Source organism: Pelobates fuscus, chromosome 5 (assembly GCF_036172605.1).
Source record: "Pelobates fuscus isolate aPelFus1 chromosome 5, aPelFus1.pri, whole genome shotgun sequence".
Lineage (NCBI taxonomy): Eukaryota > Metazoa > Chordata > Amphibia > Anura > Pelobatidae > Pelobates > Pelobates fuscus.
In genome coordinates this window covers 211059130-211080816 of record NC_086321.1, presented here as the reverse complement: position 1 = coordinate 211080816, position 21687 = coordinate 211059130, and the positions used below count along the sequence as shown (strand labels likewise).

The following is a 21687-nucleotide window of genomic DNA, read 5'->3' as shown; positions in this document are numbered from 1 at the left end:
CTCTACTATTTCACCATGTGGTAAACAATGAAAATGTATGTTTTGTTTGCTAGTGTTGTTAGAAATTAGGCTTAATTGTATATCAATTTTTTTCAAGCCAAGATTCAGCATACTTCCCTTTTCTGCTAAGGATTTTGAGAAAGCTTTTCCTGCTTGATAATCAGATCTGAAAGGAAGCACCTATTGTAAAATGTAATGGTAAACCAAGCAATCTACGAGAACCCCAATACATTCTGTAAATAGGATGTTTACGCTTTGTCTTGTTGGAAAACCTTTCCCACCATTTTTGGCAATGCGTTATGGGAAATGTAGTTCAAAATAGTTTAACGTCAACTCGCCCCCCTTGTTCTATATGAAACCCAAGAGCCTTATTGTGGTGACTTAACCATGATTTGCCAGTAGGATAGCTGTGCTGTAGGCATCTAGATAGGTGCCAGGTCACTCTAGTTTCTACTTATGACATTTACAAATCAAACTATCACAGTGTAGCAAAATAGGAATACAACATAACCACCTTAGTAATCAAGTATAATTACAAATCCTATATACACCAATCAGAAAGCATTTACATATAGACAGTTAGAAAAAAAAATGTAATGTTTGTACTAAAACTTTTACTGTAGCAAACCAAATTATTTACATTTTTTACAAATATTTGACCTTCAACAAAAATACAAAAAAAAAAAAATCAAAATTATATATTTAAAAAAAAAAATTAAAAAAAAGGGAACCAAAAATGTAAGTTTGTTTCTACGAAGGACAGGATTGCAAAAATCTTTTAAGTTACCCACAGATTAGGGTTATTGTTAATATCTGCAGCAGTCACTACATAATTTTTTTTTTAAACAAAATAAATCCAAAAACCCGACTTTCTTCAGCAGACTTGTTAAGACATGGTTGACATCCATTTTTCTCTAGGATTCCATTTGTTCTGCACAGTTTATGTCCATGTGTACAGACTTTAGCGAGTCCTATGATTTTGCCCACAAGTAATAAAAAAATAAAGCAAAACAGAAAAAAAATAATGTTTGTTTTCTTTATGTCCATATGTCTTTTGAATATGGTTGTCCTACTTCTACAGAAATAAGTAAATTTTGGCCCAGACAATGTTTTACAAAAGGTTGTAATCCCCAGTCATTTTCAGTAGATAACTTCATAAACGGTAGCCTTCTTGTCACCGGATCCTGTGACAATGTACTTGTCATCCACAGAAATATCGCAGCTCAGTACAGATGAGGATTCTTTGGACTACACAATTGGAAAAAAAATAAATAAAATTAAGAGTGGTTTAATAAAAAATACGAAACTAAACTTCAAAAACAAAAAAAATCTCATATCCAATGTAGGTAGTTTTAACTCTGAGTTAATTAGTACAATCGAAGAAAGAAAAAAAAAAAGGTTACAATATTTAGGATACTATACAAATTCTAATAATCAGCTGTGTTATGTAGTGACATGTGCGCTTACCTGGAATATACTTGCTCCATATGGAGTTCTCCATGCATTCAGGAGATTGTCTTTCCCAGTGCTTACAAACCATTTACCTTAAAATGGCAGAAAAATATATATGTAAATCATTTAATACAAGTTTTTTTTTTTTTTTTTTTTTTTTAAACACCAATACTTTCAGCAGCTCTATTCTATGGGTAACAGAAAAAAAATTAACATAATTGCAATAATACAGAAGATCAGGTGTTAACTTTTTTTAGACAGCCTTAAAAAATGCCTAGGTCATTAGCATTGCAATTCCCCCACAGTAGAATATGTAATACAATTGTACTAGATTAAGTAATACAACTAAGTCAACAAAAAACACTCTTTAGACTCTTCCCAATATAAGGAGGTCTTCAGGAAAGACAAAGTTCCCTACAGTAACCATTTATACTTTACATAGTTGCTGGGACCTAACCAATAGCTTGTGCATGTTACAACCATGGGCTGTGGCCAGTAACATGGATCCGATTTTGGATCCTGACCCAGGTCTTAACACAGCCCTGTCACTGTCCTGGAGGGTGGGGGAAGAGGGGTGAGTTACTTGACTCAACCTGTCCCTTTTAGCCGCCACAATCATCATCATCTTCTTCCTGTCCGTTTTTCTCAGCTTCTGGCACTGCTGCTGCCACCAGGAGCAGATATCAGTGTTTTATTCTCGTGCATGTATGAGTACAACATGGAGGTCTGTGGAGGATCCCACAAAATTTTCTACAGACTACTTTCTTTATACTTCAAGCATTTGAAAGATTTTGCCATAAAACAGAAACCTTAAAGTAAACGGTACAAGCAAAGGAATCACTATTGTAGAATATTTGAATAAAAATAAATACGGGGGGGGGGGGGCAGGGGTGAGTGTGGGCCTGGCCACCATGGAGAGCAGACGTGCTTTGGCTGAGCTCCTCCATGGCCTTGCTACTAAAGGCATGAATAAGCCTGAGATTGCTCAAGCCAGGGCACACCAAGCGAAGCCATTTACCTCCAAACACTAACTATGCTGAGAAGCAATCAACAACCCATTGGGGGACTTTTGGCTCCACCGTGGCGGATGCGGCCTGGTGTGTACCAGGCGGGAGTGGCGGCCGAACTGCTGATCCTGAGAAGCCCGAAGGCGGTCAGTCATGTACCAGTGCCTGGTTACCGGCCCCCTGGGGGCGCTTCAACTTTTGACCTATGCGCTATACTGCCTCCCCACCGAGTACCTGCTGCATACTGTAGAGTACCCCTCCCAAGCACTCCGCTCCACCAGCATGGAAAGTCCCAACATGGTGGCAGATCAAGCGCCACGCTTGATTGGGACCCCAAAAGCGACCAAAGAGCTGACCAGTCTGCCCGCATCTATGGGCTGTGACATCCAGTGTGATTGCTTGATGTGGGACTGTGCGGTACCCCTGGCTGGCATAGGCTGACCAGGGCTTTAAGACTGAGCTGTGAGTAAGGCCTTTGGCTGCTCGCTATTGCTACCCGCCTACGTGGCAATGCTGGTGACTATCTGTATTCATTGCTGGAATCTCCAATATTATTTAATATGTTCACCTACCACACGCACACCTAATAGGGGGGACCTCCTGGGGGGAATAAGCTACAACACATCTTACGGTTTACAGCTTTAACGTGTATCCCACTCGGCCAATAACTCGCACAGTTTGCAGATTAACGATAGATAGAAATATATATATAACCAAGAAGTTGGCAGGCTTGACTTTTGATGTAGTTGGCAGGCTTATGCAATGTATGATCATATAATGTAACTAAACATTTTTGCCTAAGTGTAATAGTAGATTGTAATAGTTTTATTTAAAAACACCTCTCACTACTGCACTGCTTGTGAATAAGTGGACAACATGCCTGTTTGTTACCAGTTTATTAATTCTGACCCAGTCAGTAAGTTTAGCCTGCTTACTACACCATCATGTTTTACTGGTCAACTGACATTTATTGACACGCTACTGTTCCTAACCTGTAATCCCACTATAAAAAAAAAAAAATTATATATATATATATATATATATATATATATAAAAAATAAAAACAATAAAAAAGTGCAGTTTCTACATTTGCTATGCTCTTGATTTATGTTGCCTGTTTATCTTTAGCGTGTTACAGCGGTCGTGGTGTACCAAGCATGTATGTTAACACTTGCACAATAAAAAAATAAAAAAAATACAGAACAGGCCATTATGTTACAGGCCATTACTGCAGTTACGGACATGCAGCTCGCTTTTATTGGTGAAGATGGACCAGGAAAGAGTCCTCTACACAAGGTAATTATTTGTACAATTATTAAAAAGCAATGCGTGTAGCTGGCTAATCGGTGACTGTATTTGTCGTGTGCTGGACATGAGACTACCTTCCTGGCCTTCGCATTATTCTTTAAGAACCAATAATGTGTCATGGATGTTATGATCTTGAGGAATTCTCCAAACTTTTAGCCCTTAAATGTTTAAGCAAAGCTTTTAACTTCCTGTCACTTGATCTAGGCGTGTAATAATGGAAACAGAATTTTAGTTCTTGATTTCTAGATTCTTTTTTTAGTACATTACATTCAATAAAAATAAAAAACTTTTTTTTATTTCAAATTTCATTCACCCAAGAGACCACCAAGGACCAGCAAATAACTTGAAGAAGGTCTATACCCAAACTATTCTCTTAGCCATGTTTAGGATACTCACCACAATAAGCAAACTTTAGTGAAAGCACACAGCTCTCATGCAGGTGCAGTTGATATTTGTCTGGTTTATTTACATGTAATACTTCGACATTACTACTCTCCATTCCAACAGCTAGCCATTCACCAGTTGGACAATATCCAAGTGAAAAGATCTGAGAGAAATTGATAAAATGATACAAGACTTAATGTACTATCATAACTACACAAAAATAAAAAAATAAATAAAAAAAGGATAAAAGGGTTTCAGAGACCCAACAGAAAAACATTTGTACTACGAACATTTTATATGCGGTTTACTCCATTTTAGATTAAAAACCAACAAATCTTTATGCAATTGCAGGATAAGCATTGCTTAGTGCTATTATGGGGCGCAAGTCCCCATTGTTCAAGCCTCTCTAGGCATTTATATATAATCACTGTAATCCACACCATACTATAAAAATATATATAGATCATACACATATATATATATATACACATACAAATCACGTATTAAATGGGAAACTTAGGTTTATAAAGTTGTACTTTAAGTAGTACTTTCTATACAAGATTAACTGCTTTAAAATGGAATACCTTATTTGAATACAAGACAAGAGAACAATTTATAGATCGTATACAAGTAATTTAAAATATTCGCCTGATATTTCCTTCCCCATCATCAGCATATTGGCAACTTTAAATACACTGTTAGGTTGTATTAATTCTTACGTTAATATTTTTTACATGAAAAGATTTCTCTTAAGATGTTTTTGGACCACTTGTTACTAAATCGAACTACCAGTGGGGTTTTATTGCCAACTATGCACCATAAATCATAAACCATATTAAGTAGAACTTAATAGCTAACAAATTCATCTCCGGACATCGCAAGTTCTGATGAAAACCTAGAATACCGGCAGCCATTTTGTTTCCATCAGTAAACGTCCCACATGAGGGAAACTAATGCCCAAAAGGGTTTAAATAAAAATAAATAAATCTTTAAAAAAAAAAAAAAAAATAGATTTTTTTTTCAAAAAATGGGTACTTCACTAAACAGCTCACTCATAAGGGATTTGTACACTTACAGAAATATTGTTTAAAGCATTGATCAAAAGTTTGGAGGCATTACCTGATCTAATTAAACTAAAGAATTTTATGAAATTTGCAGGTGTCACAAACTCTTATACTGCTGAAAGGCTAACAGACATTCAAAGAGTGGAGAAAGAGGCCTCAATCAAAATATACCTGTGATGTAAAGTCATGTTGCTGGAGCTGTCGTCCTTCGCGCAGATCCCAAGAGCGTACTGTGTTGTCCAAACCTCCTGTCCAGAGCTTGGTACCATCATTAGAAATGTCAATACAGCTGGCTCCATCTGTGTGGCCCTGGAATTGCCTGATAAGACAAACAAGATTGAATAATGATTTCCTGCCAGGACTCAAGGTAAACACTGCTGCGTTGTTAGCTTTTGGACTTTTCTACATGTGTCATCTCTTGTAAAACTAGTGAAACTGAACAACACTCCAGTTATATCAAGATATTTACATTTAAAAAAAAATAAAAAATAATTATATAAATTGCATAAATTATCCTTGTAGAATTAAATGGTTTGATTTTCCTTACATTTTACACACCAACACCTCATATGTGCCTATTTCTCCACAGAGTAAATTTTTATTTTTTTTCCCTGAATGGTCTTCTCACGTTTATTTCATGTTATTACAATTCAATCAGTTTTAACAATTGGTGTTTTGCTGAGCTTGTAGTGCTATTTTGTCCAAGGTGACTTCACCTGTGTTTCATTCTTGTAATTTGGTCCAGTTTCGGGACTTTATATTTCGACGTGCTTGTGGCAAGTCGTTCCCCACTGAACTGAATCTTTGCCTCAGTGCCCATTTCTTTGTTAACAAACTCCACCACCCTTCTGATAGAGTTGCGTGCGGCAGCCATTTTAAACATGGAATTAATTTCCCTGTTCACTTAGTAACTCCAGCCCTTTCCTGATGCGATTTTTCGCATGTCTTACGAGATTCTCACATCCCAACTGGTGATGGCTTGGATTTTAAGCAGATTTATGCCGCCTTCCTCGCTTGTCAACATACACTGTTCCTGTATATTATTATTTGAGATATGTGAGACATGTAGACACTAGCGAATTTGTAAACTGCTCCTAATTTTATATTACCTCAGCATTGTTACCATCGGATTTAATTTAGAAAAGTACATTATACTGTATACATTTGATTTACTCTTAAAACCAATAAAGATCAGTCCAAAAAGACTGTTTCTTATTCTGCACATATTGATTCAGCAGGCAGCTTGGGATTTTTAAAAACATTTTCAAAATATTTTACATGAATAAAAAAATTTAAAAAAAAAAGTATCCAAAGCCATAATGTCTGCCATGTCAACAATGCAAGATACTTTGTCAAAATCTGTAGCCCTTGCCATTTCTCACACTACACAAGATACAGGAAACAAGCAATGTCCTTTGATTGAAGATTAAACCACACAGTTGGCAAAAGGCTTGGGGAAAAAAAAAATCTGAGAAGGTTACCCAGAAACTAAATAATTGTACAAACTATCCTTTCCATCTCCCAGGCATTCAAAAGAAATATGCCATAACAAGACTCGTTCGACAAAATGCATTCACAATGCTAAACTGTGAAGTGGTCTAAAAGCTCACACCACAGACACTCTGCCTGAGGGGAAGTTAGGAGGGCTTGGAAAGCCTCTACAAGACAAACCTGACTTCTCAAATATCTTAAAACAAATAGTAATCAGGGTCAGAGTCTGTGTATGATTAAGAAATCTCCGTTCTACACCTGATTCTGTGTAGGAAACACCAGATTTTGAATCCCATTCGGAAATTTTCAACAATATTTGCCTTGATACAAAAAAGGTACTCCTCTTTTGGATCCAGGGCACATTAAAACACCCCAGAGCCATGGAGTGGATTCCAATTCCACATGTATCTAAATATATAGAAACTTGGTTGAGTAAAACAGATAAAAATATACTGAGGGCAGAGTGCCCACGACCCAACTATACCATACAAGTCCATTTTAATGCAAATTTTAAAATGTTCTATTGAATTCATTTGATTCCAGAAAAGCTTATCGTACAATAAATGTTTATTCAGCTCTTTTCGCTAATCATTATCCCATTGACGTATTACATATAGGTAAAAACACCCACAGGTGTGCAAATTAATTAAGGAATAACATTTACAAAGATCCCCAATTGCTAAATATCAATCTGCCTGGGTTGTTAACATACTTAACTTTATTGAATCTTGAGGTGATAATTTGTCTTTAAAATCAATTATTTGAGCTGTTTTACTAGGTCTTATATTATTCAACTCCTGCAGGGAAGACAGAATATCAGGTATTGAGGGATTATCTGGAACGCAGCCTTTCAGAACACATCAGTTCAGGAACTTTATCCAAATTCTAAGAAATTTTGGACGTTGATTAACGGATAGATGACAAAATAACCTCACTCAAAAACCCTGCTCATGGAAGATCATCCTTGCAGCAACCATGTCGTCAGTTTGAACATTTCCAGAGTCTCTTCTGGAAGATCCACATTCTCTATGAAGTTGCTTGAAATTGAAAGAACCCAGTGTGAAATGGTCATATGCTCTATTTCAGAAAAAACAGCTTCGGTTTGGCCAGAAGGAAACAATAGCTAGAACCCTTGCTTTTTCCTCATCTGATCTTTTGAATTATCCCTGGTATCAAGGCTACCGGAGGGAAAACATCCCATGACGAAGTTCCAGGTGAGGTACAAGCCATATAGGAAGTCTGGAAAATCCAGTGCCTGGATAGAAGCAAAGCATGTGGCTTTCAGTTTTTTTTTTTTTTCCTTGTGGCCATAAGATCGATGTCTGGTAAGCCGAATCGGAATTCCAGTCTTGAGAACATCTGGGGTTTTAGAGACCAATCCGCTTGAGACCAACATTCTCTGCTGAGGTCTATGTTTTGAGTACCTCTGATATGAGTTGCTGAGAGTGATCTTACTTTTGACTGTGCCCAAGACATGATATAGTAGCACAGATCCTGTAGAGAGTTTACTTTTGAGCCTCCTTGACAGTTCAAGTAAGCAACCGTGGTGGCGTTGTCAGACTGAATCCTTACGGCTTGGTCTGCAATGACAGGACTGAAAGCTACCAGAGCATTCATAACTGCCTTCAGCTCTGAAGTTTGAGGACTCTTGCTTCTTTCGAAATACATTTCCCCGGAATGAACTGTGAATCTATATGGGTGCCCCAACCAGTTTGTGAGGCATCTGTTCGAATGAAAGGCCTCTGGAAAGGTGGTTTGCATTTTCCCACCAACTTAGTTGTTTTCTTACGGTGCTTAACAGGCAGATAACTGCATCCGAATCCTTCTTTCTTGACCATTCCGCCAGAATGTTCCATTGTAAAGGTCTGATTTCTGCTTTTGCCCATCCAACCGCTGGGATCGCAGAGGCGAGAAGTCTCAGGACACTCATGGCCTGTCTGATGGTGAAACTTTCTTCTGTTGTGAGCTTGAAACGGCTATTCTTTTTTGCTCTGACATAGGAAGAAAAAGCGACAGGGACCTTGAATTCCCCAGGAACTCCATCCTTGTTGAGGGAATCAGAGTTTTTTGTAGGTTTAAAAGCCAGCCGTGATCTCTTAACCTCCTGGTGATATTGAGATCCAACTGCAGAAGATGTTCTGATTATGCTTTCAAGAACTAGTCGTCCAAGGTAAGGAACTATTGTCACACCTCTTAGATGCCAGAGGAGCCTGGATCTTTGTAAAGATACGAGGGGCTGATGATAAGCCAAGCGATAGGACTTTGAACTGGAAGTGCAGAATCTTTCCTTTTCCTGCTAGAATTGCAAACCTTAGGAACGTACAAGAAAATATTGATATGGGAACATGGAGGTAGGCATCCTTCAAGTCTTACTTTGTCAATCACACACACATTCTGCAGAAGGGTGAATTCATGGCAAACTATTTTCTATATGGAATCTCTGATAAGGGATGCATGTGTTGACATCTTTAAGGCATTGAATAGGATGGAAGGATTTGTCTGGCTTCTGAACTAAAAACAGGCAAGAAGAAACCCCATGAAACTCTTGGCATTTGGGAACTTTTTCTATAACACCCTTGCTTCAGGGCTTCGGATTTCTTTTGTGATGGATACTTTGAGAGGAGAAAACCTAATTTTGTCACTGTTGAAAAAAGTATCCTGTATCCCTCTGATATGGCCTTTAGTATCCAATGGTTTAAGGTCACCTCCTTCCACTTCTGAGAAAAGAACCGAAGACGACCTCCCACTCTTGGCGTCAATATATCTTTTTGTCTTTGTTATTGAGATCCCTGAATCTGGTGTGTCTATTTTGCTTGCAAAATCTGAAATTTTTCATGGAAGCGAAAGGAACGTTGTCTGGTGAACTGAGATCTTTTATTGGCTTGAGATCCTGAATATCTGGAATCCTGAGGTAATGGCTTTTTGGTTTCAGACATATGCTTAATAATTTCTTCCAGAGGAGTGCAAAATAAATTGTTCCTCTCGAAAGGGAGTTCACATAAAGCAGATTTTGGATATGGATATCGACTTTAGGAAGTTCTTCCCACTTTTCCTCTGTCTAATTTCACCAGTTGTTTGACGTGCTTAGAAATGAAAGCACGTCTTTCTGGGTTTTCCCACTCCCACTGCAGTAGTTCCACAACCCTTGGGTGCATAGGAAAACCTTTTACCTTACCCCTTGGTAGGTTCATTTTTCTGAACAACCGCCGATACTTCCGAGGGGGGAAAGGCGAAAGAGGGGAGAAGGGGAGAGGGGGAGAGGGGGAGATTTTTGCCAACAGCGGCTGTTGCATCTCCCTGCAGGGATTAAATGGAGTTCTAGGTTTTACATAGCTCAGGATTTCACCTCACCTGCTTTGGAGCAGCAGTAATTACAATTTCATGCAGTCAGAAGCCAATTGGACATTACCAAAGACACATAAATTAAACCACTCAACGGATAACGTGTGCGGAATTAAATGTGAATTTCAAATGTAAGGCCAAAATAGCTGAACTGTAAGGATAATTACTTTTTCCCAGTTTGCCTTTACATGACCGTAATTATGTGAATCATTTTAAATGCCTAACAATGCTCACTTTAGTAAATAACACTGACAAGAATAATGGATTCTGCACTACCAGCAGAGCATTAAAAGTTATTCACTAAACTAGAAATCATGGACAAAATGTCATAGTGGACCAACAATTCCGCTATATTTCCAGTTTGGCTAATTTACTCTAACATTACAATTTCCCTGTGCATACTACATAATGGCCAGTTAGAAAGTTAAAAAAAATAATACAAGAATAGTGCAGAGTTTATTCAGATAAAGTTACATTTGTGATATTACTATATTTATAGTTACCCCAAATTAATGTGAAGACAACTAGCTTTCTGCTTACAAACCCTAAGCATTTCATGCAAGATTACATTAAAAAAATAAAAATAAAAGGAAAGTTATGACAAAAACATGCAAGTCAGTCTAGCAGATTCATAGCACTTAGAAGTAATAAAAACAATTGTGGAGAGTTATGCCAACAGCACACTAGCTGTGCTTGTTTAAAATTTCATCTGAAGGCAAAAAGACGAATAATCTGAGTCCCAAATCTGTCATATGCCTGCCAAGCAGCCTGTAAAGCCCTATGGATTTAATCCAGACAGAATAGTTTGTTGGCCTTCTCCTCTGGTGGGTTTGCCAACCTAATAGGATTCAGAAAACGCACGCTGCATACATCCTAGTTCTAAGAGAAATTAAATAAAAAAATCTGTGCCAAGTCTTCTTTAACCCTTTTGGCATGAACGATATTCGTACCGCCATGGTCATCGAGCATAAAATAAGCAAAATGTCCATTGTAGGGAATAGGATGTCAAAATTCCTCTTGAGTTATCCAATATAACGTATGTGTATGTGTTTCTGTGTGCGTGTCAAGTCATAAGCCTGGAATAGCCAGAACAGACCTAATTACCCAGTAGCTTAAGAAATAAAATAAAAATTAAAAAACAGCTTTCATTATATCATTAACAACGTGTGTCATAATTTTCTAAATAATGTATGAGATCTCATGACATTTTTGGCTTACCTTACAAGAGTCTGGTTATGTAAATCCCACACTGCAATGTTGCCATCACTACAACAGGAGAAGCAGACCTTGGAATCAGGGCTGATAGCCAGAGCATAGCAGGCTGGAGCAGATGATGTCAGCTCTGCTTTTATTCGTGGGGTAGGAGCTGCCAGGTCCCAAATGGATAGAGTGCTGGCTTCACCTCCGACAATAAGAGTGCATCCATCAGGCAGTAATTTACATGATCTGATATAATTATCTCTGTTCTGTGAGAAAAATAAAGAAAGTGCAATATGAACAAATTCATATTAACTTACAATATACATATATTACTCATAAAACCTGCTCATTTACAAAACTGAATAATTCACTTGAAAATTGCTTCACACCAGCTAATGGAAGGCTTAGAAGAAGAAAAAAGTGTATTGGATGGAGAGAAGGATTTCATATTATATTACATGTATTTAAAGAGTATAATTTATCCAAAAAAAGATTTAGGCATGTACCAATTTTGTCATAACTGGCTATTTAAATCGACGTACGATGTGGAAAGAGTTATTCATTTAGCGCTAGATCATGGCTGATCCTGGAATTTGAGTTTTCCCACTGGAAGTCAAGCACTGTTAAAGTATTCCATGTACTTAATTAACAATGTACAAGGACTTATTTATATGATCATAAAAAAAAAATACCCAGAATGTTTACGGTGTGCAAATGATAATCCGCTAAATTCTCTCTTGTATGCAAAATTATAATTGTAAATTGCATGAGTTTTCACACAGAAAGGCTCATTATCTTCACCTTTCAGAATACTACACATAGTTGTACAAACTAAATGCCTATATTAAAGAAACACTAAAGGGTCAGGAACACAAACATGTATTCCTGACTCTATAGTGTTAAAACCACCATCTAGCCCCTCCCCTGGCTTCCATTGCCTCCAAAAATATAGTAAAATCCTACTTTTATTCAAATTAGTGGCTGTATGGTGGGTAAGTACCAGTAAAGGGTATAATCACCTCCTTACGTGAAATTTGAGACCAAACAATGACCACCACCACTGTATCACTGTCCCGGAAAAATCACCACCTGGGGTTAGGATTGGAATTACTGGGTGTCTATTGGAATAAACCAATAGTATGGACAGGACTCAGTGGAAATGGAAATGAAGTACGTAATAGCAATTAAAAAATGAATAGATAATATTAATTGCTCATGTATCAGCTAGTGGGGTCCTACCTCCCACAATGTTCAGCAGGGGGAATCCAAAACTAGCTGAAATGTATATTATAGTAAGGGTTCTACACCTTATATAGTGGGGAACCAGTACACATTAGGAATAAACATATAAAAACTTGAATAAAAGATATTGGCATCCAAAGAAGGGGTTAAAATTCCTGTGTCAATTATATAGTGCGGCAGACAGTGTACCAAAAGAGTAATATTTATTAGTACAAATAAAACCTGTCAAGAGAGCACACATCAATATAAAAGACTTTATAAAAAGGCAAAAGTCCCAATGAAACAGACAATAGAAATCAGGTTAACAGACCGGGGGTCCAGGGGTGAAATGGTCACTCTTCCAGGCCAGATAGGAGAGAGTCCTGACCTCCTCGTGCTGCTGTAACACTGAATCTCCGCCGCGTGCGTTCCACTGCGGCTCCGGATGCGTTCCAGTATGCTGCCTCAGGGATCGATTGCACTATTACTATACTATACTACTATACTTTTATTCAAGTCTACAACTGCTCCATCTGCCCCCGACTTGCTGGCTTACAGCTGACATCAGAAGTGATTCTGTGAACTAATCACAATGCTTTTCCATAGGATTGGCTTAAACCGTAAAGACGACAGATCAGGGGCCGAACCAGCACAAGCCAAACAGCTCTGGGCAATCAGCATTTCATCATGGAGATGAATTGAATCAATGCATCTCTGAGGAAAGTTCAACGGAGACACTGAATGGCAGTACTGCACAGTATGCAGCACTGCCCCAGGAAGCACCTGTAGCAGCCTTCTGAGGAGTGGCCAGTGGAGTTCTCTAGGCTATAAAGTAAACACAGCATTTTCTCGAAAATGACAGTGTTCGCTGCAAAACCCTGAAGGGAATGATTCTACTCATCAGAACAAATACAATAAGCCGTAGTTCTGGTGACTATAGTGTCCCTTTAAGACATACCGCTAAGATGTATACTTACTCCAGCTGCCCACATCTAATATAACAGCTGGACTGTATACACTTACTGATTTTCTATTACAAATTAGTGTGTAAAGCAAAATGCTCCTAAATTGTTAGCATATAATACATAAAGTATCAAACTTAGAATTATCCGCGCACTGAAAGCATGAAGGACACAAATTAGATGGGGGGATGGGTAAAGTAACATGCACCCTGTGTAGCATATAGAATTTCTTTTTTTTTTTTTTAAACAAAATATGAAGTGTAGTCTGTTGATTATCCTTATGCAATTAATAATATTTTGACAGTGTTTGCACAGGTACATTTCTTCAAACTAAATCATCCTGTATGTGTTTAGTTGTAGAAGTCTCTGTCAACAACCAGCATGGTAACACTAAATCCCGAGATTATTTTTCATAACCGTCAACTACTTTTTTTTTTTTTTTTTAAACCACCTACTTGGCAAACAAAGAAAGTAAACAGACACGGAGATCAGCAAGGCATTCCCTGCTATGTAGGGAACATCTTGTATTTAGTTTTTTTTTTGTGTAATAAAAATACTCTGGTCTTTATGCAATGTGAATGAACATACGTAGTCTGAAAAGCAAACCCCAAAGAGAGGTCAACAGAAACACAGATTACATCAACTCTGCTCTTAAAGAGAAAAACACCTGAAACCACTCATAAATCGGAAACAAGTCTGTATGCCAGCCAAAAAAAAAAAAAACTTCACATGTTAAATATAAATAATAGGATTGAAGATTCCTGCAGTCAGGACTCTTATTTTTTTATTTTTTAACAGCTTAGCTCTGGAACAAAAACTTTAAGTGATTTCTTTGAGATTTAAAAAATTACTTGGGTTGGAGGCTAGAAAGCCATTTCCTTATAGATTCTCCAAGGACAAATTACCCCAGTACAAGAGTTCCTGTTCACTTACCAAGCAGTCCAGCTGTGAGACAGGGCTTTTGTTGCCAGGTTGGCTGATGTCCCAGACTTTGACGCATCCCTTCCCACCAGTGTACACGTGTCTCGTGGGGTTGCTGATGGTAACTGCACACACAACTTCTCCATGATTTAGTGTGTTTATCTGCCGCGCATGTCGAGGGATTCCTGGACCAATCAGAGCATCAGGAGGGAAAGGGACAGGCTGCATTTGACCATCTGCTGTGACATGAAATGAATAGGCCCTGGGGATTGAAGGTAATTTCAAATGAAATGTTAAGACTGACAAGAAAACAAAAGAACCCACAACAAAAATAATTTAAGGAATTGTATCCCTCTGCTTGAGAAGCTACTACTCCAGGAAACACCCTTAAATCTTTATCAGACAATATAGGAACAGGAAAAATAAATTAGATTAAAGGGACACTATAGTCACCTGAACAACTTTAGCTTAATGAAGCAGTTTTGGTGTATAGAACATGCCCTTGCAGCCTCACTGCTCAATCCTCTGCCATTTAGGAGTGAAATCCCTTTGTTTATAAACCTTAGTCACACCTCCCAGCATGTGACTTGCACAGCCTTCCATAAACTATTCCTGTAAAGAGAGCCCTATTTAGGCTTTTATTGCAAGTTCTGTTTAATTAAGATTTTCTTATCCCCTGCTATGTTAATAGCTTGCTAGACCCTGCAAGAGCCTCATGTAGGTGATTAAAGTTCAATTTAGAGATTGAGATAAAATTATCTAAGGTAAATTACATCTGTTTGAAAGTGAAACCAGATTTTTTTTCATGCAGGCTCTGTCTATCATAGCCAGGGGAGGTGTGGCTAGGGCTGCATAAACAGAAACAAAGTGATTTAACTCCTAAATGACAGTGAATTGAGCAGTGAAATTGCAGGGGAATGATCTATACACTAAAACTGCTTTATTTAGCTAAAGTAATTTAGGTGACTATAGTGTAAGTATTGTTTTCAGTTGGAGCAAAACAATACAAAACTATTTTTAAAGAGTTAAAAACTCTAAGGTATTTACTGCTCTACACACCTTCACCATCAAACCTTAAACACCATTTCCACTCAACCATACATTATAAATGTAATTATATAATCCTTTCACTGAGCATTAGCACACTCCTACAAACACACACGACAAAAGGACACCTCTGAATTGTAACTCCAAAATTTACAAACACTCAACCACACCCTTCATCCAAACACCAATACTACACACAAATATGCATCTGCATTTAAAATCCAACTCTACATCCAAACACATCCTTGTATTAAAATTATATACAAACTCTACACACATGAGCACATCTGCCATACATAAATACATACATACACTCATCAATGGCTTGGCACTCACGTCTTCTAGTATACCGGTAGGATTTTGCCCTGGTGCAATCCCGCATTGTAGAGATTAGATAGATTAGATAGATTAGATAGATGAATAGATAGATTAGATAGATGAATAGATAGATTAGATAGATGAATAGATAGATAAATAGATATAACAACGAAAAAAAGATGTACTCTGCGGTCTTCCAATAACAAATGAGTATGTAATCCATATAAGGGGTTACATATATCCGATCAACGTTTCGACCCGTTCGGGTCTTCCTCAAGATCTTCACATAGACACAGACACACACACCAGCACATACAAACACACCAGATACACGAAACGTTGATCGGATATATATGTAACCCCTTATATGGATGAAATACTCTATTATTGGAAGAGTGCAAAGTGAGATATATAGATATATACACACATATACACACACACTAAACTTGCCAAATACGACATTATGCTAATTCAAAGGTTTATGCAAAGGCACAATTGTTTTAGGGGTGTGGAGGGGGGGGGGGAGGGGAGAAGAGGAGTGGCTTCCACAATGTTGATAAACTATGTCAAAGAGTTCCATGGGAAAAAAATAATTGAAAACACCATTGTAGTGGAATGGAGGCCCTAACTACACTTGTATTCCCTTTTATTCGGTTGTCCATACACCCTCATTAGTTTACCAAACCAACTTTGTGTGGTCCCATGTTAACAACTCACAATCACCGACCACCCCTGGCTGTTAACCACAAATTACTAATTAGTTCAAGTGTTTTCCCTTTGTGGTCGCCGTTCGGATAACCGAACACACGTGCTCCAAGAATTGGCGGCCATTTTATCTCCCGAACGCAGGCAGCGGTACATGGTCGTAGACAGCCTGGAACTATTTTTAGATACGCGACACAGTCAACACCCGGGAAACTAGTACCACTGCCCATCCAATTTCACTAACAGTTAGGAGAATGGTGTTCAGGAGGCATAAACTACCGAACAGGGGGAGCATCCGATACTCAACAGCCAAGGGCAGAATTCATCGGTGTTGGTGTGAGAACCCCTGAAAGATGACCAGTAGTTGCCTAGTTTTCCATGGAACGGTTTTGGGGCATCACCATGTGGCCGACCAGTCAGAACTTAATTTGAATGGCATTCCCTAACCAACTAAGGGATCTGCGCGCTATTTTGAAAAAGTGGGAGCTCAGACCCAAGCTATTCGGTTTTATGACTTTCGTGTGGTTCGAATGTTATCAGAATATATTTTTATGGAAAACTCTTGTGATTTTAATATGAAGACCCCATGCAAGCATTCAGGGCATAAAAGCAGTGTGTGGCCACAATAAACTCAGTTATATAGCACCAGCAAATTCCGTAGCACTGTACAAACTTCAATAGCGCTGTACTCGCTAGTTGACTCCCAGAACTATGTGTCGTCCAGTTGCTGGGGGAAAAGTGTCTTTAATTACTGCAGTGCTTCTTTCAGCTATGAGGAAGGAATAGTGAAGATACCTATGCTGGGTATTGGAGCTTTGCTACACCCTGGCATACACACATCGTACAGACCATAATAATGTCAACAGTGGGAAAATAAATTACTTACGGTTTTCCACCAGGGATTCCTTGCACGTTTGAGGGCATTCCTGGCACTCTCATATGTGGAGGAGGATCAAACCCAACCTTAAGGAAGAAGAAAAAAAACAACACATTAAAATATATAGATGAAAAGCTTTTAACCTACTGTATGATAGCTGCAATTAAGCGCTTTCTTAAAAGGGGTCCAGGATTACATTTAAGAGCGTTATAGTTCCTTTGATCCCTATTCACTCTCAAAAATGTAATGATGTGAAATTGATTTACTATGACTAACATGAACATTAATGTATGCTTTAGATCGAACAGATAGATATTCATTTGAAGGATAAAACCGATTCAAGATTATACTTTAAGATTTTGTTATTTAATTGGTGACATCTCACTGATGGAATGCATTCTGGCAATTATATTTGTCCTGTATCGTAAAGTAAACAAAAAACAAACAAGTACCACAACGGCCTATTTCTGCATGTATTATGATGCAAGAGCTGTACACTTTGTCGCTAATAAGTTAAAGGTGCACTGTCACTTCCGTTGACTTACACCGTTTACATTAAAAAAAAAAATATTCATCTAATGGAAAAAAAGTAAAACACAAGTTATATGTTATTTTAAGTATTCCTTTGAGTTTATATTGATTTAGGAAATTCCATCATAAGTCATTTCATACAAGAAAGTCAGGACAGAACAAGGACAAATAGCCTAAATAAGAAAGAGAAATAGAATTAAATGTTTCATTTCTCCTCTAATCTGCATCTGGCATCCAGCATAGAGAGAGCATAAAAACGACAGTTTTTAACAATGATAGATAACCAAGAGGAAGCACTGTTATAGGATTTTTAGATTTAATTTTATTAAACTTGACAGATACAAGGTAATTATGGAGAGAACATATTAAAAAACATGGACATCGACTCGTCCCCAGATGCACAGAATTAACATTAGCCAGAGCAGAAGGAACTCCCATTCCAGGCTAAGGATCTAATGATGACCTCCTGCAGCAATGGGCAACAAATATGCATCTACAGTTTCCACGAACCATGACCAAATCAGAACACTTATAAGTGTCTAACATTTTGTTCATATCTGGTTATTATTAATATTCCCTCTTACCATTGGAGATCGGCCATAAGCAACTACTGCAGCAGCAGCGGCGGCAGCACTCATTTGAGGAGACATGTGTAAGCTGGCATAGGCTGCACCTGGACTGGACATGTCTCCGTTCATGCCTGCATGAGGTACCATACCAAAGGGAGTAGCGTAGGGGCCTGGCACTGCCAACGGAGTACGCAAACCTGCAGCAGCTAATAGAGAAAATAATCTGTAATTTGTGTCCATTATACAAACACATTTTAATCTTATAAATGAGTACTTGTCTATGACTAAGCATTAATCTATATATTTAAAAAACAAACCAAAAAAATTTTTTTTTTTTTTAAATGAAGATTTATAAGAGTCAATATCAGGCTCTTTACTTTGTTATTTATACTTTGAAATTATGGAGTCATCCTCCTGTTCTTCATGCCCACATATAGCTAAACACATTCATCAATGCAATGTAGAAAAGTGGATAGCTGATAAACTCATCCTAAACACTGACAAAACAGTTACAATGATCCTTTGAATGGTACCTAAATTACAAAAACAATAACTATGTATCAGAACAAATTCAAATAGCACACTGACAGTAGTCTGTTCTTCCAAATATCTAGGTATGTTGCTACACCCCAATCTATCCTTTGGCCTTCACATTGAAAAAAAAATATCTTCAAAACTTTACCCAAAACTAGGTGCCCTGTACAGAAACAAATCCTGCCTAAATCCTACAGTAAGGAAACAGATAATGTAACAAATGCTAGTGTATGTCATGCATTATGGGGATGTTGTGTATGCACCTGCATTGCACACCCACCTTAATACATTATATAATTTGTTCTGCCATTTTGTACTAAAATGTACTTACTTTACCCACCATTGTGACATGTTAAAAGCGCTAAAATGGCTATCGCTGGAATCCTGACGCACTCTTCATTTTTCCAGCCTTTGCATAAGAGATTTTCTGGGAAGTGCTCACCCTACCTGAGTAGAATGCTCTCCCCAGCTGTTCCCACCTCCTATAACCTCCAATCCAGTACTAGCACGATATTTAGCATAACGCAATACAAAAATAAAGTGGCTCGATCCTCACTTTCCTACAGAGCACCGCAATTATGGAATGACCTCAGGGACACCGTTAAAGCTTCATTCAATCTAAAAATCTATAAAGAGATCTATGGCAATATACCTCAATACAGAATGCACCTGTCATGGTTGAATTAAATTGATTACATGGTATGTGTTTATATTTATATATAACTGATAATTGGTATCAGCCCCTAAATAGGAGGATGTTGGTTAGATCCCTACCACCCATGGTTTACAGAAGTCTGTTTTAAATATAGCATCCATAATTCCTTGTAATAAAATTGGTCTCTAAATATCAATGCAGTTCATGCACAGTGAGTTATTGTAACCTATTGTATCAATGCAATGTTTTGAGGACCCATGACATACTTGAAAAATGAGAGATCTAAATGTATCCTTCCTGGTAAAATTATTTTATAAATTAAATGGCAACATATGTCGAGTTATATGCACACATGTTTAGCCAGTATATTTTTCAATGCAGGAGTACCATACGGCTGATCCATTTATTTGCTTAGATAGCTAGGATAAGTAGGAGTTCTAAAATTAATTTTAGCCCTAAATCATTTGACCTGTTCTCAACCCACAGTCCCCCTGGCTATAAAAACATGCAAACTGGTTCTAATGAAGCATTTATTTAAAAAAAAAAAAAGTGAAAGTTAACATCTCAAAAACACTTCTAATACTGCCTGTCCTTGCTTTAGGAAAATAGTCTTATCTATATAGTTTAGAAAATGTCTCCAGCAACTTAAATTTAGACTCCCACCCCCAACCTTGGTGTTTTGTGGGCTATTCTTTGTTTACAATTTATTTGCCTGAGCCAAAACTGAAGATAAAGTCGGAGAGATCTGGAATTAATCTTATTCTAGGCCAGACTTCTGAATTTGAATGGCCCCTTCACAAAAGAAAATAGATTTCTTCAAGGATTTACATGAAAGGGCTTGCCTGCAAAAATAAACATCGCCACATTAATTTGCTCTATGTAGATAACAAATATTAACCAACTGGAACTGGGAATTATGAGCTTGGAGTAAAGCATTACATTAAGAATACAAAGATAGATATCTCCTCTATGCCATTCTGAAAATTGGAGTATTTGGAATTAAAATAAAGCCAAGTGTAAACAGTCTGACAGAAAGTGGTGCAGCTGTTGAGAATGGAAAGCAAACATCTGTTACCCATCAAGCCTCTTGAGGAGGGGAAACCGGAGGAAAAAAAAAAAACCCATTTAAGATTCATAGGGTAAAATGTACGTACATATGCAATATAAATAGAGTAAAGACTGGGAGAGAACTCTTACCAGCTTGGTTAACAAGAGGGTCCATTGATGGAGGTTTACCAAGACCTGGACGCAGACCTGATGTAGCACTTGTGCCGGGAGTCGGCACGTCACTTCGAGGAGTTGGCGTGCTTGATTTTAAAACAGGCGTGCTGGCTTTTTCATGCTAGTATCATTAAACAAATTAAATGAGTATTATTTTTAATCCAGGCCATATTACACAATTTATCACAACAGCAGCTGCGATACTGGGCATCCACTACCCGCTGCTTCAGCCAATTTTCATAATTCCACACAATGTTGACAGCATTAACTTGTGAGAAAGAAATGTTGACCTTTAATTCTTCTGCCAAAATGAAAACTCAGATCTGTAAAAAGAGTTACACATTTTGCTCGCTACAGCAGCATAAAAGAGAATGTTTCTAACCAATTTCTAAGCCTGCATATAATTTTATCAATGTGGTCTTTTCACAGAAAGACAAATTAAGGACTATCTGGCACAAAACAACCTTCCACATCCAGTACACTTTCAACTGGCATACTAAGCATGGCGGAAAATGAATTTGCCATCACTTAATTCAGGGATCATTGCCAGGCAACTTCATGTTCAGCGTGGTTAATTTTTCCATTCCAATACATGCAGATCCCTAATAGCTCAAGTAAAAGAACAGAGTATTAAAAAAAAAAAAAATCAAAGCCACAAATGAAGCGTATGGTTTTAAAACTAATTCAAAATGGTTTACTTAGCAATGACCTAAATCTGACACAGCTAGCTGGTTTGTGGTGTATAAATGCTTAATTTTCAAGGAAAGCATATAGAATTTTATTTCAACTGCAAACTTATGTCAAAATCATATGAACATGATCAACATTTAGCAAATACTTCTATGCGCAAAGTTAAGTGACATGAGAGAAGCAACACC

General features: G+C 37.7%; 1 protein-coding gene across 4 annotated transcripts in view; it reads right to left on the bottom strand.

Annotated features, from left to right (window-relative positions):
• Positions 1 to 734: 734 nt before the first annotated feature.
• Positions 735 to 21687, bottom strand: part of TLE1 (TLE family member 1, transcriptional corepressor) — a 57386-nt gene continuing 36433 nt past the window's right edge. For all 4 annotated transcript variants that reach the window (XM_063455006.1, XM_063455007.1, XM_063455008.1 and 1 more), the window contains exons 12-20: positions 20786 to 20930; positions 18415 to 18605; positions 17309 to 17385; positions 14365 to 14614; positions 11267 to 11514; positions 5387 to 5534; positions 4164 to 4314; positions 1468 to 1544; positions 735 to 1248 (exon numbers count right to left, since the gene is read on the bottom strand). In XM_063455006.1, the coding sequence (XP_063311076.1) occupies positions 1141 to 1248; positions 1468 to 1544; positions 4164 to 4314; positions 5387 to 5534; positions 11267 to 11514; positions 14365 to 14614; positions 17309 to 17385; positions 18415 to 18605; positions 20786 to 20930 (1395 nt within the window). In that variant the 3' untranslated portion in view covers positions 735 to 1140. The remainder of the gene's footprint in view (positions 1249 to 1467; positions 1545 to 4163; positions 4315 to 5386; positions 5535 to 11266; positions 11515 to 14364; positions 14615 to 17308; positions 17386 to 18414; positions 18606 to 20785; positions 20931 to 21687) is intronic.